The sequence below is a fragment of the Muscardinus avellanarius genome (assembly GCF_963383645.1).
Source record: "Muscardinus avellanarius genome assembly, chromosome: 3".
In the NCBI taxonomy this organism is placed as follows: domain Eukaryota; kingdom Metazoa; phylum Chordata; class Mammalia; order Rodentia; family Gliridae; genus Muscardinus; species Muscardinus avellanarius.
In genome coordinates this window covers 137,297,128-137,316,173 of record NC_137788.1, presented here as the reverse complement: position 1 = coordinate 137,316,173, position 19,046 = coordinate 137,297,128, and the positions used below count along the sequence as shown (strand labels likewise).

The window sequence follows — 19,046 nt, the reverse complement described above, 5'->3', positions numbered from 1 at the left end:
AGATGTGACAGTGCACACCACTAATCCCAGAACTTAGGAAGCTGAGACAGGAGGATTGCAGGTTCTAGGCCAACTTAGGGAAGTTTGTGGCCAACTTAGAGCCTGTTTCAAAATAAATAAAATAGGACTGAAAGTATAGCTCAGAGGTAGAACCCCCTGGATCCAATAACTAGTACACCCACCTAAAACAAAGTAGAAGAAAAATAAATAAAAACCAAAATCAATGAAATAAATAGAATAGGTAGACACAAAGAAGCCAAAAAAATATATATTTTTTTATTCTTGCAGTACTGGGGATTGAATCCATGGGCATTCTACCATAGCTATATCCCCAGCCCTGTTTTTGTTTTTGTTTTTGTTTTTTTCTTTTTTAATCAGGGTCTCACTAGGTTAATGAGAATCTCATTGCTTACTGAGGGTATCTTCAAACCTATGATCCTTCTGTCTCAGTACTTAGACAATCCCAAGTTCTGAGATTACAAGCATGTGCTACTATGCCCAGCTTATTCTTTATTTTGAAACAGGGTCCCACTAAGCTGTGGAGGGCCTCACCAAGTATCTAAGGCTAGCCTCAAACGTAGGATCCTCCTGTCTCAGGCTCCCAAACACTGATTACAAGTGTGTGCCACTATACCTGGCAAGATTTTTTTTTTTTTTTTTTTTTTTTTGTTCTTTTTTGCTGGTCTGGGGATCGAACCCAGGGTCATTCGACCTCTGAGCTACACCCCCTGCCCTATTTTTTATCCTATATTTTGAAACCGGGTATTGCAAAGGGCCTCACTAAGTAGCTGAGGCTGTCTGCGAACTGTGATCCTCCGGTCTCAGCCTTCCAAATGCTGAGATTATAAGTGTGCACTGCCACGCCTGGCTAAGATGATTCTTTTAAAGAGCTCACAAAACAAATAAACCCTGGTTAGACTAAGAAAAAAGGGGCAGAAATAAATGTTATGAAGAAGAAAAGCAATACAACTACAGATATATCAGATTTTTTTTTTCCAGTACTGGGGATGGAACCCAGAGCCATTTTACCTCCGAGCTATAGCTCCAGCCTTATTTTTTATTCTTTATTTTGAAACAAGGTCTCACTGAGTTGCAAAAGGCCTCAATGAGTAGCTGAGGCTGTCCGAACCGTGATCCTCCTGTCTCATCCTCCCAAATGCTGGGATTACAAACGTAATCCCAGGGCCTCACTAAGTAGCTGAGACTGGCCATGAACATCAATCCCACTGTCTCATCCTCCCAAGTGCTGGGATTATAAGTGTACGCTACCAAGCCCAGCTCCAGATTTTTTTTTTTCCAGTACTAGGGGTGGGTGTAACCCAGGGGCTTTCTACCTCTCGGCTCCCAGACCTATTTTTTATACTTTATTTGGAAATAGTATCTCACTAAGTTGCTTAGAGCCTCACTAAGTAGCTGAGGCTGGCTTTAAACCTGCACATTTCTCCTGTCTCAGCCTCCCAAGTACTGGGATTACAAATGTGCACCATCACGCCTGGCTTCAGTTTTTTTTTTTTTTTTTTTTTTTTTAATGGTACTAGAAATTGAACACAGTGCCTTGCACATATTAAGGAAATGCTGTACTACTGAGCAGCATCCTCGGCTCTTATTTTGAGACAAGGCTTGTGAATTGCCTATCTTGATCTTGAATTTCTCCCTCAGATTCCTGAGTAGCAGGGATTATAGACATGTGTCAGAATGCTCAGCTCACAGTTCTATTATTGGCTTTTTAAATTCTGGTATATCTAAAGGCATGGTGGAATATTCCAATAATCCCAGCTACTTGGGAAGCTGAGGCAGGAAGATTGTAAGTCAATTTAGCAACTTAGAGCCTTGCAATTTCACAAGACCCTGTTTAAATTTTTTTTTTTTTTCTTAATTTAGAAAGGGCTGGAGGTGGACCGGGCGTGGTGGTGCATGCTTGTAATCCCCACGCTTGGGAGGCTCATGCAGGTTCAAAGCCAACTGCTCTGGCTTAAGAGACCCTGTTTCCAAATAAAAAAAAGTATAAAAACAGGTACTGGGAGTGTAGCCCGGAGGTAGAAGGGTTTCCAGGAACCCCAGTACCACAACAAATAAAAAAATGAATAAAAAAAAAAAAAAAAAAAAGCCGGGCGTGGTGGCGCACGCTTGTAATCCCAGCATTCGGGAGGCTGAGACCTGGAGGATCGCGGTTCGCGGACAGCCTCAGCTACTTAGTGAGGCCTTCTGCAACTCAGTGAGACCCGGTTTCAAAATAAAGAATAAAAAATAGGGCAGGGGGTGTAGCCCGGAGGTCAAATGCCCCTGGGTTCCATCCCCAGACCCGCAAAAATAAAAATAAAAATAAAATAAATAAATAAATAAAAAAGAAAGAAAGAAAGGGCTGGAAGTATAGCTCAGAGGTAAAATGACCCCGGGTTCAATCATTAGCCCTAACTCCCCCCCCCCCGAAAAGAAAGGAAGGAAGGAAGGGAGGAAAGAAGAAAGGAAGGAAGGAAATGGGCATACTGGCATATAGATGAACTTCTAGAACAAAATTTTCTTAATAAAATGGATTCACAAAGAAATTAAAAACTAGCCGGGCGTGGTGGTGCACGCTTGTAATCCCAGCATTCGGGAGGCTGAGACAGGAGGATCGTGGTTCGCGGACAGCCTCAGCTACTTAGTGAGGCCCTCTGCAACTCAGTGAGACCTGGTTTAAAAATAAAGAATGAAAAATAGGGCAGTGGGTGTAGCTCGGAGGTTGAATGCCCCTGGGTTCCATCCCCAGACCTGCCAAAAAAAAAAAAAAAAAAAGAAAAGAAATTAAAAACTATAGTAGAACTTTAAATCTTAAAATTTTCTAGCCAGGCATGGTGGCACATGGTTATAATCCCAGTAATTGGGAGGCTGAGACAGGAGAATCGTAAGTTTGAGGACAGCCTCAATAAGTGGTGATACTCTCATCAACCTAATGAGACCTTGTTTCTTTTTTGGGGGTTCTGGAGGTGGAACCCAGGGGCATTTGACCTCCGAGCTATACCCTCTCCCCTATTTTTCATTCTTTATCTTGAAACAGGGTCTCACTAAGTTGCGGATGGCTTCACTAAGTAGCTGAGGGTGTCCACAAACTGTGATCCTCCAGTCTCAGCCTCCTGAATGCTGGGATTACAAGCATGCGCCACCACACCAGTGATGAGACCCTGTTTCTAACTAAACATGAAATCGGGCTAGGGGTATAGCTCTGAGTTAGAATGTCCTTGAAATCAATCCCCAAATTTCAGGACAGTGGTTATCCTTAGTTATATCACTTTGAATTTTAGTTCTCTGATTGGGTCTCTAGGTATTCATTGTCTTATTAAAAATGATACTACCCCATGGAACAAAGGTTATGATTAATCAACACAAGGCTAGTGCCCTATAAATATTTATTGGGTGTGTGAATCTTAATCTGTGTGCTTGAGGTCTAGAGTCGGGGTAAGGTTGAGGTAGTCTTTTTGGATTCCTCATTTTTAATTTTTGTCCTAGCCTGAGTATCCCTTTGTGATTAAGCTCTTACTCTTTTCCAAGTAATGAGATTCTCTTGGTTTTTGGTGCTCACAAGATTTGTCCTTCCTGGCATGGCATTGTAAGTACATGCCTGTAATGCCAGGTACTTGGGAGGCCGAGACAAAAAGATCAAAAGTTTGAGGTAGCCTAGGCAACTTAGTGAGATCCTCTCTCAATGTAAAAAGTGTTGGGGGTGTTGCTCTGTTGGCAGGACACTCCTGGGTTTAATCCCCAGTACTGGGGCAGGGACGGGGGAATTTCTCCGTATTCCTTCCCTTGCATTCTCTCAGTGGTCTTTGTGTACTAAGTGCCTGGATCCCTTTAGTTACCCAGCTGGAGCGAGGAATCTGTGGATTTGTCTTTTCTGAACACTTATACATAAAAACAGCATATGACATATGACATTGTCTTCCCCTCTTAAAGGATGATGATTATAGATAACAAACTACCCTGGGATTTTACTATTAGAGTTGTAGGTCATCTAGTTCAGTTCCTTATTGCCTTACAGATTAGAATGCTGATTATACAGAAAAGCTACATACCTTTCTCAGGGTCATGCAGCTATGAGTAGCAGAGGTAGGACTGGAATTCAACTCTCCTAACTTCTAAGCCAGTGTTATAACACTATACTGTACCTACAGGGTAGGCTTTGAATCACTGGGTCTCTAAGGTCCTTGTACATATGTGCACAAATGTCCCACTTAATGTACCCTTGTATTTAACCACCTGTCTTGTGAATTTCCTTCTACCCTTTTTTTTTTTTTTTTTTTTTTTTGGTACTGGAGATGGAACCCAGGGGCATTCTACCTCCAATCTATATCCCCAGCCCTATTTTTTATTCTTTATTTTGAAACAGGATCTCACTGAGTTGCAAGGGACCTCAATAAGTAGCTGAGGCTGTGCTTGAACCGTGATCTTCCTGACTCATCCTCCCGAATGCTGGGATTACTAGCGTGCGCCACCACGCCCGGCTCTTCTACCCTATTTTGCTTTGGTTTTTTGCTTTTTCTTCCTTAGGGTACCTCTAGCATTGTGGCCTTAGTCGCCTCCTGGGAGTGGGGATCCAGTAGCATCCATTTGACCAACAGAGCCCCTGATGTCTTGGACATAGTGTGCAGGTTGAGATGAGGGACAATGAGAAAGGAGATTATGATAAACTCCATCTGTGTAGTCTTATTTAGGGACTTCTGTTAAGTGGATACTCTTGAACACAGAGTATTCGGAAGTTATTCTTGCCACCATGTTCTCAGAGTCAGATCTCAGGACATGAGCAGAAGGGTCATTGGGTCAGCATGGATAGGACAGTGCAGCAGTGTTGGAGTAGGACAAGATTTGACTTACATTATGAGGGCCATCTCTAAGGCCCACTAAAGAAATAAGGTTGTTCCTTCTTCTCCTCTCCGACTCTTGTGGAATAAATCCTCAATGTGAATTTCTCTTGGAACCTTGTCACTGGAATAGCCAGGCTGAGAAGGTCACGATGTTTGGACGCAGAGCTACTCTGTTAAGAATAATGGAAGCCGGACATGGTGGCACACACTTGTAATTCCAGCATTCGGGAGGCTGAGACCAGAGGATCACGGTTCGCGGACAGTCTCAGCTACTTAGTGAGGCCCTCTGCAACTTAGTGAGACCCTGTTTCAAAATAAAGAATTACAGATAGGACAGGGGATGAGCTCGGAGGTCAAATGCCCCTGAGTTCCATCCCCAGACCTGCCCCCCCCCAAAAAAAAAGAGCAACCGTGGAAACTAAAGGGTGGTGAATGTATTATTGGAGGAATGAATGGACAGTTTAAGCTGAGAGGCTCATGGCTCTGAGTTTTGTTCAAGCCGTGAATCTGTCACAAGGCTTCAGTGTGAGTGCATGATGAGTTGACAGGCTCACCCATGGTTAATACCCCAACCTCAATACCATTGCTGTCACAAAACCAGAAATTGAAGTGAAGTAGAGCTAGTAATTTTAGAAAGTTGTAGGGAAGAATGGTAGAATAGGAGCCCTGCTCATAGCCTGTAATGACAGCATCATTTTCATCTTCATCCCTCTTCTCTCCCCTCCCTCCCTCCTTCCCTTACTTTCTCTTCCTCTTCCCCTCCTACACACCTCCACACACATGCCTAACACTGGGATTGTGATAAAGCTAAGTTCAGAGATGAAGTTTCTTCCTCAGACCTAAAGGAGATGGGTGTAGGAGCCAGATATGGTGACACACACCTGTGATCTCAGTACTTGTGAGGCTGAGACAGGAGGATCACAGCTTTGAAGCCAGAGGTAGGAACTTAGGCCCTCAGGAACATAGCAAGACCTTGTGTCAAAATAGAAAGGGCTGGGGTATTGCTAAAAAGGTTTGATCCCCAGTAACAATGCACATGCACATACACTGGGAGGAACAACAGAGACAGGAGTAGGAGCATACAGCCAGTGTTTTATATTTAAATAAAAATTCAGGTTGAGTCTATAAATGTTATAAACAAAGGCTTTTTGTTGTGGGGTAAGACTGGTAAAGGATTTGTGGATTTAGATCATGTGTAAGCTAGAGAAATTGGCACTTCTTAAGTCTGGGAAGACTTAATAAAATAGGTGAAATTCTCAAGGTAGTTGCCACTGTGATTACCTGTGAAGAATCATCATCACTAAGTGCTCTTTCTCCTTTTCCTTTGAATGATTGGTAAGAGTTTTTAATGTAATATGATTTGCTTTTCTAGCTTCCCCTCCATTTCACTCATGCTGTCCCACTCTCCTGAGCCCCTCATTCCTGGTTCATTTCCAGTATTTCTCCCCTATGTTAGAGCCCTTCAGTGGTTCCCTTATGTTCAGAGGGTAAACACTGTTTGCTTTAACAAGGCTTACAGGGCTTGCTTGATCTGATCCTAGCTTACCTCATCCATATCATTTATTTCCATTCCTCTGTCATTTACTATACTCTATACAGACTAAAGCATATGGTTATTTTTCCTTAAAGCTGTTCATATCCTATTACTTCAGCCTAGAATACTTCCCCTCTTTCTCTTCTCTTCTCTTCTCTTCTTTTCTTTCTTTCTTTTTTTCCAGTATTGGGGATGGAACCCAGGGGCATTCTACCTCTGAGCTATATCCCCAATCCTATTTTTTATTCTTTATTTTGAAACAAGGTCTCCCTAAGTTGCAGAGGGCCTCACTAAGTAGCTGAGGCTGGCCATGAACCATGATCCTCCTGTCTCAGCCTCCCAAGTACCGAGATTTCAAGTGTGTGCCCCCATGCCTGGCTCTCCCTTTCTTTTAACTAACTCTTTCCAGTCCTGTAGTTCTCAGCCTGGCCATCACCACGATGCCTTCTTCAAACTGTAGGCTAAACTGTTTTCCCTTTCTATGGCTTACACAGTGCTTGGTAATCTCCCCATCACAATTCTTACCATACTGTGTGGTAATTACTTGTTCCTTGCCTGTAATCTCCACCTGACTAAAATCTCTGTGGGCAAATGTCTTGTTTTATTCCACTGCTATATCACCAAGTGTCTACCTCGTGCCTGGGCACTTAGCACATTAGTAAATATTTAATCAAAGAATGGATGAATGAACTGAGTCTGTTACTCTGTGGCAGGAATGGGAAAAGGACAGCACAGGATGCCCTCCAAGGATGAGCTGGTCCAGAGATATAACAGGATGAACACCATCCCCCAGGTATTATTACTTGGCCCTGCTCTAAGGAGATAGGATCTTTCCCTGAAGGTAGTTTAAGCTACAAAGATGGGTGGGGAAACTTTGGGGCTGGGATAATTTGGAGATCATTTAAAGAAATCAGGTCTGTCCTGAGATGAACACACTTACCAAGTTATATATCGTCTCTGTCATAAGTATGAAAGTCGAAACTGAGTTTAGATAAAAATATAAAGTTAGACGTTCTGGGCCTATCCGGTCTGATTATGGAAAAGAAGACTTTTGGAGGGTGACCACGAGCTTAGGAGCTCCCTCCCCCTTTCCCCATCACCACTCTTTGAGGAAGGCTCTAACAGTCTCTCTGGCTCTACTCTCCTTTGCTTCTTTATCTTTCAGACCCGATCCATTCAGTCAAGGTTCCTGCAGAGTCGAAATCTAAATTGTATAGCGCTATGTGAAGGTAAGTAGCTCATTCAGTCCCTGTTCTGATGTCTGTTGGGTATGTGATCCATCCAAGGGTGATGGAGGATCATGTCTCCCCTCCCCTGCCTGGACTCTGTCTTAAGCATTATGCCTGTAACTTCTGGCCTCCTTCCTTCCAGTGATTACATCTAAGGACCTCCAGAAGCATGGGAACATCTGGGTGTGCCCTGTGTCTGACCATGTCTGCACAAGGTTCTTTTTTGTGTAAGTCTGGGAGGGACCCTAGGGATTTACGTGAATGAGGGTGGTGGCATGGTATTGCCTGGAAAGTCCATTTCTGTTATCAGAGACTTGTCCTTTGCTACCTTGATGGAGCTGGCATTAGGACTTTTCCCTTGGAGGGTGGGGATGAGTACAGATCATTGGGGTCTGTTTAGAGGAAACCAGATAAGCTAAATCCTTGCTATCCTGAAGAGTAGTGAGAAAGGACTTTGACTTTGGGATAGGATGATCTCACTGTGAAATACAGTTCATTGGTTGACATTTTTCTGGAATTGTTCTCCCTCTTATGCTCACACTTGCTCTGTCTTTGACAGATATGAGGATGGTCAGGTGGGCGATGCCAACATTAATACTCAGGACCCCAAGATACAGAAGGAAATCATGCGTGTGATCGGAACTCAGGTTTACACAAACTGAGGGGGCCCCAGCCCTCGTACCACCCTGTTCCCCCAGGATCCATCTGCCCTCATAAAAGGGCTCAGGAGCAGCAGGTGAGGCTGCCCTGAGGAATCAAGGGGCCATTACCAAGGTGCAGGAAAAGGATAGAAGAGGCAGTCTTCATGCTGGAGATTGACCCAGGAACCACTCCACATTTGGATGGCCCAGCCTGACTCCAACCCTTGATTTGCCCAGTTGACTTCACCCTATTTGTAAATAAAACAATAAAATGGAAGGTGCTGTGGATTGGATATGATCACTGTGGTCTGACTAGCCTTGGCCCAGCACCTACCTCAAACCACAGATGGAAATGGGGTGGAAAGAGTGGAATATGCTGAGAGTTGGGACTATTTGTGTTGCATGGAGTCAAAGCTGAATCTCTTTAGTATTGTGTTCTGAAGATCTACAGCTTTTTTTTTTTTTTTTTTTTTTTTTTTTTGGTACTGGGAATTAAACCCAGGATATTCTACTGTGAGCTACACTTCCAACCCTATTTTATTATTTGTTTTGAAACAAGCCCTCACTAAATTGCTGTGGGCTCCACTATATTGCTGGGGCTGGCCACAAATCTGTGGGGTTTTTTTTGTTTTGTTTTGTTTTTTGTGGGTTTGGGGATGGAACCCAGGGCCATTTGGCCTCCAAGCTTCACCCCCTGCCCTATATTTTATTCTTTATTTTGAAGCAGGGTCTCATTAAGATCAGAGGGCCTCACTAAGTAGCTGAGGCTGTCTGCGAACCACGATCCTCCAGTCTCAGCCTCCTGAAGGCTGGGATTACAAGCGTTGCGATATTCTTATCTCAGCCTTCCAAGTACTGGGATTACAGGGATCCACCATCATGCCCAGGGATCTACAACATTTTTAATCAATAGGTTAGATAAAGAAGGGAAATTTTCGTGCACCAGTGAGGTAACTTAGCAAGACCCTATTTCAAAATATATAAAATAGGGCTGAGGGTGTAGCTCAGAGCTAGAAGCTTCTGAATTCAATCCTTGTACCACAAAAAACAAAAGCAAGAATACCAGTAGTGACTTATTCAAGATTTAAAGCCGGGTGTGTTGGCGCATGCCTGTAATGCCAGTACTTTGGAGGCTGAGACCGGATATTTGCAGGTTTGAGGATAGCCTCAGCAAAATAGGGCTCGGGGTGTAGCTTGGTTGTAGAATGCCTCTGGGTTCAATCTCCAGTGCAAAAAATAAAAAAAGATTTAAAAGGGCCTTTGAGGCCTCAGCAGCTCAGATTTCCTCAGGGCCAACCGCTTTCTGCATAAAACTTGTCCATTCACTCCTGATCTATATCTCAGGGGTTGGGCTTCTTCTGTCTTCTCCCTCTCAGCCTTTGTTGTTTTTTTTTTTTCCCCCAGTACTGGGTATAGAACCTAGTGGCATTCTATCTCAGAGCTATACCCCAGCCCTATTTTTATTTTTTATTCTGAAACAGGGTCTCACTGAGTTGCGAAGAACCTCACTAAATAGCCGAGGCTGTCCATGAACTGATCCTCCGGTCTTGGCCTCCTGAAAGCTGGGATTCCAAGCTTGCAAGCGTGCACCACCACGCCTGGCACTCCCTCCCAGCCATTTCTTTGGGATAAGTGAGGTGTGAGGAGAGCTAGCCAGGTGCAAGAAATTACGTTGATCTCCAACTTGAAATCTCTTTTTTGTGTGTGGTACTGGGAATAGAACCTAGGGGGCATTCTATCCTTGAGTTATACTGGCAGCCTTTTTAAAAATTAATTTTGCTTTGAAACAGAGTCTCATTAGGTTGCTAAGAATCTAGCTTCATTTCTGAGGGTGTCTTTGAACCTGCGATCCTCCTGTCTCAGCCCCATGTATTGGCATTACAAGCCTCTGCCACCACACCTGTTGTCTAACTTGAAATCTGTAAAGAAAGGCCAGCAGCAGGGGCATGGTGTCACAAGCATGTAATCCCAGCTACTTAACAAGCCAAGAGGATGTAAGTTCAAGGCTAGCCTTTTCTCAAATTTTTATTTTTTGTTTTAATTATTTATTTGTTAGTGAGACTGGGTAAAAAACCCAGAGGCATATTTGTCTGAGCTACATCTCCCAGCCCTGTTGTTACTCTTTTTTCTTTTTTCTTTTTTTAAATTGTGGTACTGGGGTTAGAACCCAGGGGCATTCTACTTCCGAGCTACACCCCCAGCCTAATTTTTTTTTATTCTTTATTTTGAAACAGCGTCTCAGCTGTGCATGGTGGCACACGCTTGTAATCCCAGCATTTGGGAGGTTGAGACCAGAGGATCGCATTTCGGGGACAGCCTCAGCTATGTAGTGAGGCCCTCTGCAACTTAGTGAGACCCTGTTTCAAAATTAGAATAAAGCTGGGCATGGTGCTGCATGCTTGTAATCCAGTACATGGGAGGCTGAAACAGGAGGATTGCACAGGTTTGAAGCCAGCCTCAGCTACTTAGGCTCTCAGCAACTTAGTGAGACCATTTCCAAATAAAATATAAAATAGGTCTGGGAGTGTGCCCCCTTGCCCAGCCTTCTATTATTTGTTTTTTTGTTTATTTATTTATTTGCGGGTCTGGGGATGGAACCCAGGGGCATTTGACCTCTGAGCTACATCCCCTGCCCTATTTTTTATTCTTTGTTTTGAAACGGGCTCACCAAGCTTCTGAGGGTCTTGCTAAATTGCTGAGGCTGGCATTGGACCTGCAGCTCTCCTCAGCCGCCCAAGTATTGGGATTATAGGCATGTACCACCACACCTGGCTTAAAATAAAATTTAAGAGAGGGTTGGAGATGTAGCTCAGCAGTGGAATACTTAAGACCCAAGTAACTTCTGTCCCCCACCCACCACAACAAAAGGCAAGCGGGTTTACAGTGGAGATCTCAATTAGGAGAAGATGGAGCTTACTAAAACAAGTGTCCTGAAACAGCTGCCTTCCTTTACTGCCTTGCTAACCTTTGAAAATTTGTGTTTTGTTTCATTAAGGGAGGCTGCTGGTCTGTGTACTTAGCTAGTTTACGTGTGTGTGTGTGTGTGTGTGTGTGTGTGTGTGTACATACTGGGGATTGAACCCAGGGGTGTTTTACCTCCAAGCTACATCTCTAGCCCTTTTTATTTTTTGTTTGGAAATGGGACTCACTAGGGTGCTGAGAATTTCTATGTAGCTAATACTGTCCTTGAACCTGGGATCCTTCTGTCTTCAGCCTCCCAAATACTGGGATTACAGGTGTGCGCCACCACACCCAGCTGCTCTTAGCTGGCTCAAAGAAAAGCTGAGATATGTTGAGAATTTCCCTTTATTTTTTTCCTTTTTTTGGCGCTATTGGGGTTCCTGGAAACCCTTCTACCTCTGGGCTACACTCCCAGACCTATTTTTTATACTTTTTATTTGGAAACAGGGTCTCTTAAGCCAGTGCGGCTGGCTTCGAACCTGCGTGATCCTCCTGTTTCCGCCTCCCCAGCGCGGGGATTACAAGCGTGCGCCACCACACCCAGCAGAATATTTCCCAATATTTTATAAAATACAAATAAAGAAAAATATAAACATGGAACATGCAGAAAGCATTTAAAAAGCCAGCCTGGCTTTTCTTTGTGTTCATACTTTTTTCTATAAATTTTTATTGGTGCATTGTAATCAAATATCACAATGGAATACAAGACTTGTGTGGATATCCAAGTACACAACATCCAGTTAGCCTTTATCCAATCCCATCCCATTCCCTCCCCCCCCTCAGTCCCATGCTTGATTTAGTGTTTAACATTGATATATTTGTTTATGTACCCATTTCTTCCTAGTTTTTGCATATTAGGGAGAGCATCCGATTTTTTGTGGACAGTGTCAGCTACTTAGCGAGGTCCTCTGCAACTTCGTGAGACCATATTTCAAAATAAAAGAATAAAATAATAATGGCTGAGACTGTAGCTCAGAGGTAGAATGCCACTAGGTTCCATCCCCAGTACTGCAAAAAATAAAAAGATTAAAAAATAACAATAATAACTAAGTATATCATTTCATAGTACACAGAAAAGCAGCCGGACTTTGGATCTGAAAAGTTTGTAAGCCACAGATATAATTTGATAAATTCAAAGTATATGAGGTAAAACAGGTTTAATTAAAACCCACAAACACAGGAATGCCTTAATTGTGGAGAAACTACTTGGTGGGTAAGGCCATGAGTTTCTGGAGAGACATCTTCCACTGCCTGGAGGGGGAATGGAGAGGGGTCTCCCTTTCCACAGCCTGGATTGATGAGACTGGGAGGCTGAGCAGGTGTGAGCCACAAGGCATTGTCCTTTACAGGGGCCAAGACTATTACTTGTCCTGCATGTTTAGGTTGGCAGTCCTACCTTCACATAGTCCTGGGCTCAGGCAGCCTTATTTAGACCCGGACATTATTGGGTAGGGATAGAGTCAGGAAAAGAAGTATTTTCCTCGTTTAGTTCCAGGTGGAGAGTGGGTGGCTGTGATTTTTAGAACTCAAAAACTAGAATCTAACCCTTCTGTCGCTCCTGGTAATTTTCCATTGGAGCAGGGTGTGGCCATGACTTAGTGTGTGGTGAGGTTGTGGCCATCACTGGGGAGGAGCCTGTGTGCTTCTGCCTTTCTAGCTGGGGAGAGGGAATCCGGTGCTGAGTCATTACTGAGTTACTGACAGCTCCCCACAGGATGATTCTCAGTGGAGGTTTGGAGATGTCTCAGTTTCACCAGTTTGGGGGTGGTGGGGAAGAAACTTCATGTGTTTCACTATTCCCCTGGAGCCCTCCACTGCCAGGAGGAGTGGGAATGAGGTAGGCTTCAGTTTATCTGAAGGGTCATTGGACTCTGGAGGACAGGAATGTTCGTAAGTTGAATTTCAGACCACCCAACGATATCCCCATGATGGTGCCAGAGATTCCACATGTAAATTACAGAAATAATTTTACCTAGGAGAATACCCAAAGTCTCCTTAGTCCTATCTGCCCTTGGGATAAGTGGGTCAGGTGGCTGGCAGCTGGTGTGCAAGGACATGGGGGCACGTGTGTAGGAGGACAAAGCTGGTAACTGCAGCAGGAGGACTTCCTGCAGGGAGGTGCTCCATCTCTAGATCACTGAGGCCTTCCCTGGCTTTCCAGTTTTCACTGGCTCCTTCCCACCCTCACCCCACACCCTGTGTGTCGGATCCTAGGGAGGGAAAGTGAAAAAGTTTACCCAGGTAGATTAATTTTTATTTCCCTTAGCTACACCCCCAGCTGTTTTTATTTTGAAACAGGAAGCCTGCACTCTGTCTATACTTACAGGAAAATGGGAAAGCAAAGCACCTCTAAAGGAGTGGCTCAGTGGGTAGATTTAGGCCATTTTGTGTGTGTGTTTTACCAAGAATGGAACCCAGGGGCATTCTACCTTCGAGCTACATCCCTGTCCCTATTTTATTCTTTTATTTTGAAGCAAGACCTCACTAAGTAGCTGAGGCTGGCTGCAAACCATGATCCTCCTGTCTCAGCCTCCCAAGTACTGGGATTACAAGTGTTCATCACCACACCCACCTAGGTTTAGGCCCTTCTAAGAAGTCTTTTCCCATGAGTGCTAACAGTTCTATCTCAGGCTCCCTAGCATGTAAAAAGAGTTGTAAGCAGAACCCATCTCCCAAAAGTAATCTACCTGGGAGCTAGTCTGTAATGCCAATACTTGGGAGGCTGAAACAGGAGACTCATAGGTTTGCCCTCTGCCTCAGCAGTTTAATGAGGCCCTCAGCAACTTAGTAAGACCTTGTTCCAAAATACAAAATAGGGCTGGGAATGTAGCTCAGAGGTAGAAGGCCTCTTGCTTCAATCCCCAGAAAGATTGTTAGAGGTCGTGTCGGCTAACAAGTCACATTGGCTAAGGCAGTAGTTCATTAGGGTGAATAGAGACTCCTCAGATTTCTCCTTTCCTGCTCCTACGTGTTCTAAGTGCTGTTGAGGCATTTCATAGGAGCCTGGGAAAAACCTAAACAGCCACATTAAAACAAAACAACTTGCAACTAGGCATGGTGGTGCATGCCTTTAATCCCGGTACTTGGGAAATTAAGACAGAAGGATCACAGGTTTGAGGATAGCCTCAGCAACTTAGATCTCATTTCAAAACAAAATAGGGCTGGGGATGTAGCTCAGAAGTAAAATGTCCCTGGGTTCAATCCCTGGTACAAAAAAGAAGAAAAGGAGGAGGAGGAGGAAAAGGAAATAGCAGTGCTATTCCAGGCAGAGGCTAAGAGGTTATCATGTAATCAATGAAAAAGTCTGTAAACTGGCCTTGTAGCCAGGGCAAAGCTTGTTTTTGGGCTCCATATTTGAGTCCAGTACTGGATCCAGTTCGGTTGGCTGGCATGCCTACTCTGACTCCCAAAGACTCCCATTACAAAAGCTAAACTGTTGAACACCAGCTTCTGTGGTTCCTTGGCCAGTAATTCAAACCAAACAGCAATCTTCACTTCAGTCCAGTGAACCTAGCAGCTTCCTTCCAGTTCTGCCCAAGTCAGAGAGCACAGTGGAAGGGCTTGCTGTAGGGCAAGGGGCCTGTGCCTTTCTGCAACCCTGGTTTTCCAGTACCCTTAAGGGTGTGGCTGGGTCAAAGGAGTGAAGATCCAGAGGGATGGCCAGAGGAGGGGAAGCTGGAATTCAGAAGGATGGCTCTGGCACTGGTCACCAGGACAACAATAGAGGAAGCCTGTTGGACACTGTTGGACAATATATATAAGTTTATTCAGACCACACTCTGAGGCAGGAATTGTCCTCAATTTAAGGAACTGGTCTCCTGCACATTAAGTTATAGGGTATGGTCATAGGACTAGGGAGTAGAATTATAAGATAATACTGTGCTGCCAATTCTCAGCAAAATAATTGGCCTAAAGCCAATGTGATACATTTTCACTATGCAAAGTGTGAGCAAGGATATGCTGGATTCGAATCTGCAGATTCTCCTGGAAAGCATTTGTATAACTGAAGGTGGTCAAAATCTGCAGCTGAAGGCATATCTTGCCATGAGTTTAATTCTCCAGTTTAATGCATGTGTGTTTCAGTCATGGGAACATAACTAGATTCAGAACTTTATTTATTTATTTATTGGTACTGGGGGTGGAACCCAGGGGCTTTTCTACCTCCAGGCTATCCTCCCAGACCTCTTTATACTTTTTTTTGGAAACAGGGTCTCACTAAGTTGCTGAGAGCCTCTAAATAGCTGAGTCTGGCTTCAAACCTGTGCGATCCTCCTGTCTCAGCCTCCCAAGTGCTGGGCTTACAAGCATGTGCCACCACACTCGGCTAGATTTAGAATCTTTAAAATGTAATGTAGTCTAGCACAGGCCAGATTGCTGCCAGCCCGGTGTTGTCCACCACTGGCTGTAATTTTTCTTAGCCCAAGGGCTGAGGAAAGGCCATTATGCTATTTCTCTTTCTCCGGATGGGGAGGGATCTCCTCAGGGACTGGGCTTTTCTCCCGCCAAATTCATTTTCTCTCATCACCTTAATATTCAAGCATTTATTTCTTGCCTACAATAAAATACTTAACTGCAATAAAATTTACCAGTAGGCTATCACTTTCTCCTCCCATCTTATCTAAGAGGAAGAGGAATGGAGGCCTGTGATTCAGTACAGACAGCCTGTCTGCCTGAGCAGGCAGTCCCACCCATTGGTCTCGGTTTAACAAGTAAAAGGAAAGGAAAAAAAAAAAAAAATCCAAGAGCTGGGTGTGGTGGCACACAGGCTTGTAATCCCAGCATTCAGGAGGCTGAGATAGGAGGATTGCGGTTAGTGGACAGCCTCAGCTCTTAGTGAGGCCCTTTGCAACTCAGTGAGACACTGTTTCAAAATAAAAATAGGCCTGGGGGTACAATGCCCTGGGTTCCATCCCCAGTGCCACAAAAACAAAACAAAACAAAAAAACCCTAAGACGCCACTTTTTTTTTTTTTTTTCCTTTCAGTATTGGGGATGGAACCCAGGGGCATTCTACCTCCGACTGCAGCCGTGTTTTTTTTTTTTTTTTTTATTACTAATTTTGAAACAAGGTCTCACTAAGTTGCAGAGGGCCCAAGTATCTAAGGCTGACCAGGAGCCTGCCATCTTCCTATCTCAGCCTCCCAAGTAATGGGATTACAAACAGAGCACCACGGCCTGGCTCAGACTTCACATTTTGAATGTGGCAACATTGTACCTGCTCTCAGAGCTTGGCTGAATGTAGGCAAGAATTAACTGTTAATTGTTAACTGCTCTCTTCATTCATGAGTTCACAATTGGTAAATTCCAAAATGCATTGTAGAAAACCATAAAAAAGTTCCAGCAATTATTTAAGTACACGACTGAGTTGAAAACAGAAGTACTGACTCCTGCATATTTTATTGGCTCTAAAGTTCTGACTTGACATTTACTGATGTTCAGATCTGCACTAATATTAACACCTTCGATTCGCTTTCTACTGTGTGGCGTTCGTTCTGTAGGGTTCCAGACCCTACTAGACTATTCACAAGCCCCCAACCTGCCCTTCCTTGTTGCTTAGTCGTGGTTCTACTTCGGGAACACTCTGCTCTTCCTAGTTCTCCCTACCCCCAGTCTGGTGCCAGACCCCTGTGAAGCCGGCCAAGCCTCAAACCTTCCACGACTAACTTCCCAAGTTGCCCTTTTGGCTCAGTCTGGGCGGGTGCACAGGACGAACACCCGGAGGGGTGGGGCTGGCAGGGCGGCGCTGGGAGAAGACTGCCTAGGGACCTGTAAATCTGGTCTCTGCCCGGCTAGGACAGGGCAACTGGGGCGGCAAGGGCTGAGGACCCAAAGAAGTCTCAGCCCAGCACCCAAGCCCGGCAACAGGTGGCCGGCGCCCGGGGCTCTAGGAGGGAGGACTCCCGGGCCCGAGGGCGGGCCCTGCCGCCTCGCCATCTCCTTATTGGTCACCAGAGCTCGTCAAGCTGCGACGTGTGTTCACGGTGTCCTTCCGCCACAGAATGTAGTCCTCCCCAAAGGGCAACCTGGCCGCCCGCCCCGCCCGCTGCTTCGGAGGTGGCGGAGCGCTCGGCGCGGGGCGGGGCGCGGGGCGGGGCGCGGAGGGATCGCGGCGCCGGCCGGGATAACCTTGAGGCCCGGCGGAGCGCGCAGAGGAGCTACGTCCGCCCGCTCGCTCTCACTCCGCTCTCGCGCGCAGCCGAGGACGACGCCGGAGGTGAGCGGGAGCCGGCCCTGGCCCCCGGGTCCCTCGGCACTGCCTGCGGAGCTCCGGCAGCCCGGGCCACCGCGGAGGGCCGGCGGGGTCCTGGGCATCCCGGGCCGGGTCGGGGCTGGGGGAGGAGAAAGGGGGTCGCGCGCGAGGCCTGCTTTTCAGAGCCCCCCATCCCTCCCTTCCCAGAGGAGACGGGGGCGCCAGCCTCCCCACCCCGCCTCTGCGCCGTCTCGCCCCGCTCTTCCCCCGCAGCCCGGTTCCATCCCCGCCTCTGGTGCTCCCTGAGTTCACCTCCCATCCCGCTCCCGTAATCTGGTCCTTTGGCCCGTCGTGTTCATCTCCACACCCCGCACTCTGGCGCTTCTCCTGGTGCCCTCCCCACGATACAGCTCTTCCTTTGGTTGCCTGGCCGGCTCGCCGCTCTTCCCGCGCCCGCCGCGTGCTGCCCTCCCCCCCCTCTGCTCCCCTCCCCCCCCTCTGCTCCCCTCTCCCCCTCCCCTCCCCCTCTGCACCCCTCCCCCCTCCATCCTGGTCACGTCCGCCGCGTCGCTCTGCGCTCCCGCTCTCCCCTACTGTGCTCGCCGCACGTTCACGCCCCCCTCCCCGCCGCACAGTCGGGTCCTCGGCTCCCCCCGGCCGCCGAGCGCGGAGCGGGAGGGCGGGGAGCGGCCCCCCCACGGGCGGCAGGACCGAGGCTGCGCGGCCCGGAAGGATGCGATGGCAGCCGGGGATGCAGCGGGGCGCTGCGCGCGGCCTACGGGTTACGTAACCTGGGCCCGCCCGGCCGCCCCGGCGTCGCGTTCCTGTTCAGTGCCGCCCCGGCTCCCTCCCGAGCCCCCCCCCCCCCAGCCCGGTCGGGCTGCAGGGTGGCCGCGACGTCCGGCCGGGCTCACGCGGAGGCTCCATCCCACGGCCCCGCGGCTGCACGTAGCGGCCGGTCCGCCCCGCCCCGCCCCGCCGGGCACATCGCGGTCCCCGCTTGGCAGAGCTGCACCTGCAGCCTCAGCTCCGCTTCACCTCCCCGGGACACCTTCACACGTGCCGGGATGGTGGCGCGCTGCGGCCTGGGGTGGGGACCGCCGCCGATGGAGCGCGTGGGCAGTGTACCGTGCATCTCAGGCGAAATGTCCAGAGAAATAACTCTAACCTTGTATGTTCAGCCGGTGTCCTTGCCTGTAATCCCAGTACTTGGAAGGCTGAGACAGGAGGATTGCAGGTTCGAGGGCAGCCTCAGCAAGTACTGAAATTCATCAACCGAGTGAGACTCGCAAAAAAACAAAAAACTAGGACTGGGAGTGTAGCTTAGAGGTCGAATGGCCCCGGGTTCAACCCCCAGTATGTTCTGTTAGTCACTGCACAATTAATCTACAATTAAACCCCAGGGCCTGAATTTGGGACGTCATCTCCCTGCTCTCCCTTCACATAGTTGATCTCTCTCAGTACCTGGTACCTCCTGGGAACTATTTCCCTCAGGGATCCTCCTACAGCGTCTACATAGTAACTAATAGTGTTACTTTGCAACTCTCTTGCAGCTGGAGCTCTAGTCCCCTGAGAAAGGGGACCTCTAGACAAAGGAAGGCAAGGCTTTGATGTTTAGCTCTAAGGGTAGAAACAAACTTGCACCATACCAAGA

The 19,046-nt window shown here is 46.8% G+C and overlaps 1 protein-coding gene across 1 annotated transcript in view; it reads left to right on the top strand.

Annotated features, from left to right (window-relative positions):
- Positions 1-8,263, top strand: part of PARP6 (poly(ADP-ribose) polymerase family member 6) — a gene marked incomplete at both ends in the record, with an annotated part of 60,917 nt that extends 52,654 nt beyond the window's left edge. Inside the window, 4 exons of the mRNA XM_080691652.1 lie at positions 7,086-7,165; positions 7,538-7,601; positions 7,744-7,828; positions 8,161-8,263. Of these exons, the coding sequence (XP_080547778.1) occupies positions 7,086-7,165; positions 7,538-7,601; positions 7,744-7,828; positions 8,161-8,263 (332 nt within the window). The remainder of the gene's footprint in view (positions 1-7,085; positions 7,166-7,537; positions 7,602-7,743; positions 7,829-8,160) is intronic.
- Positions 8,264-19,046: the final 10,783 nt, after the last annotated feature.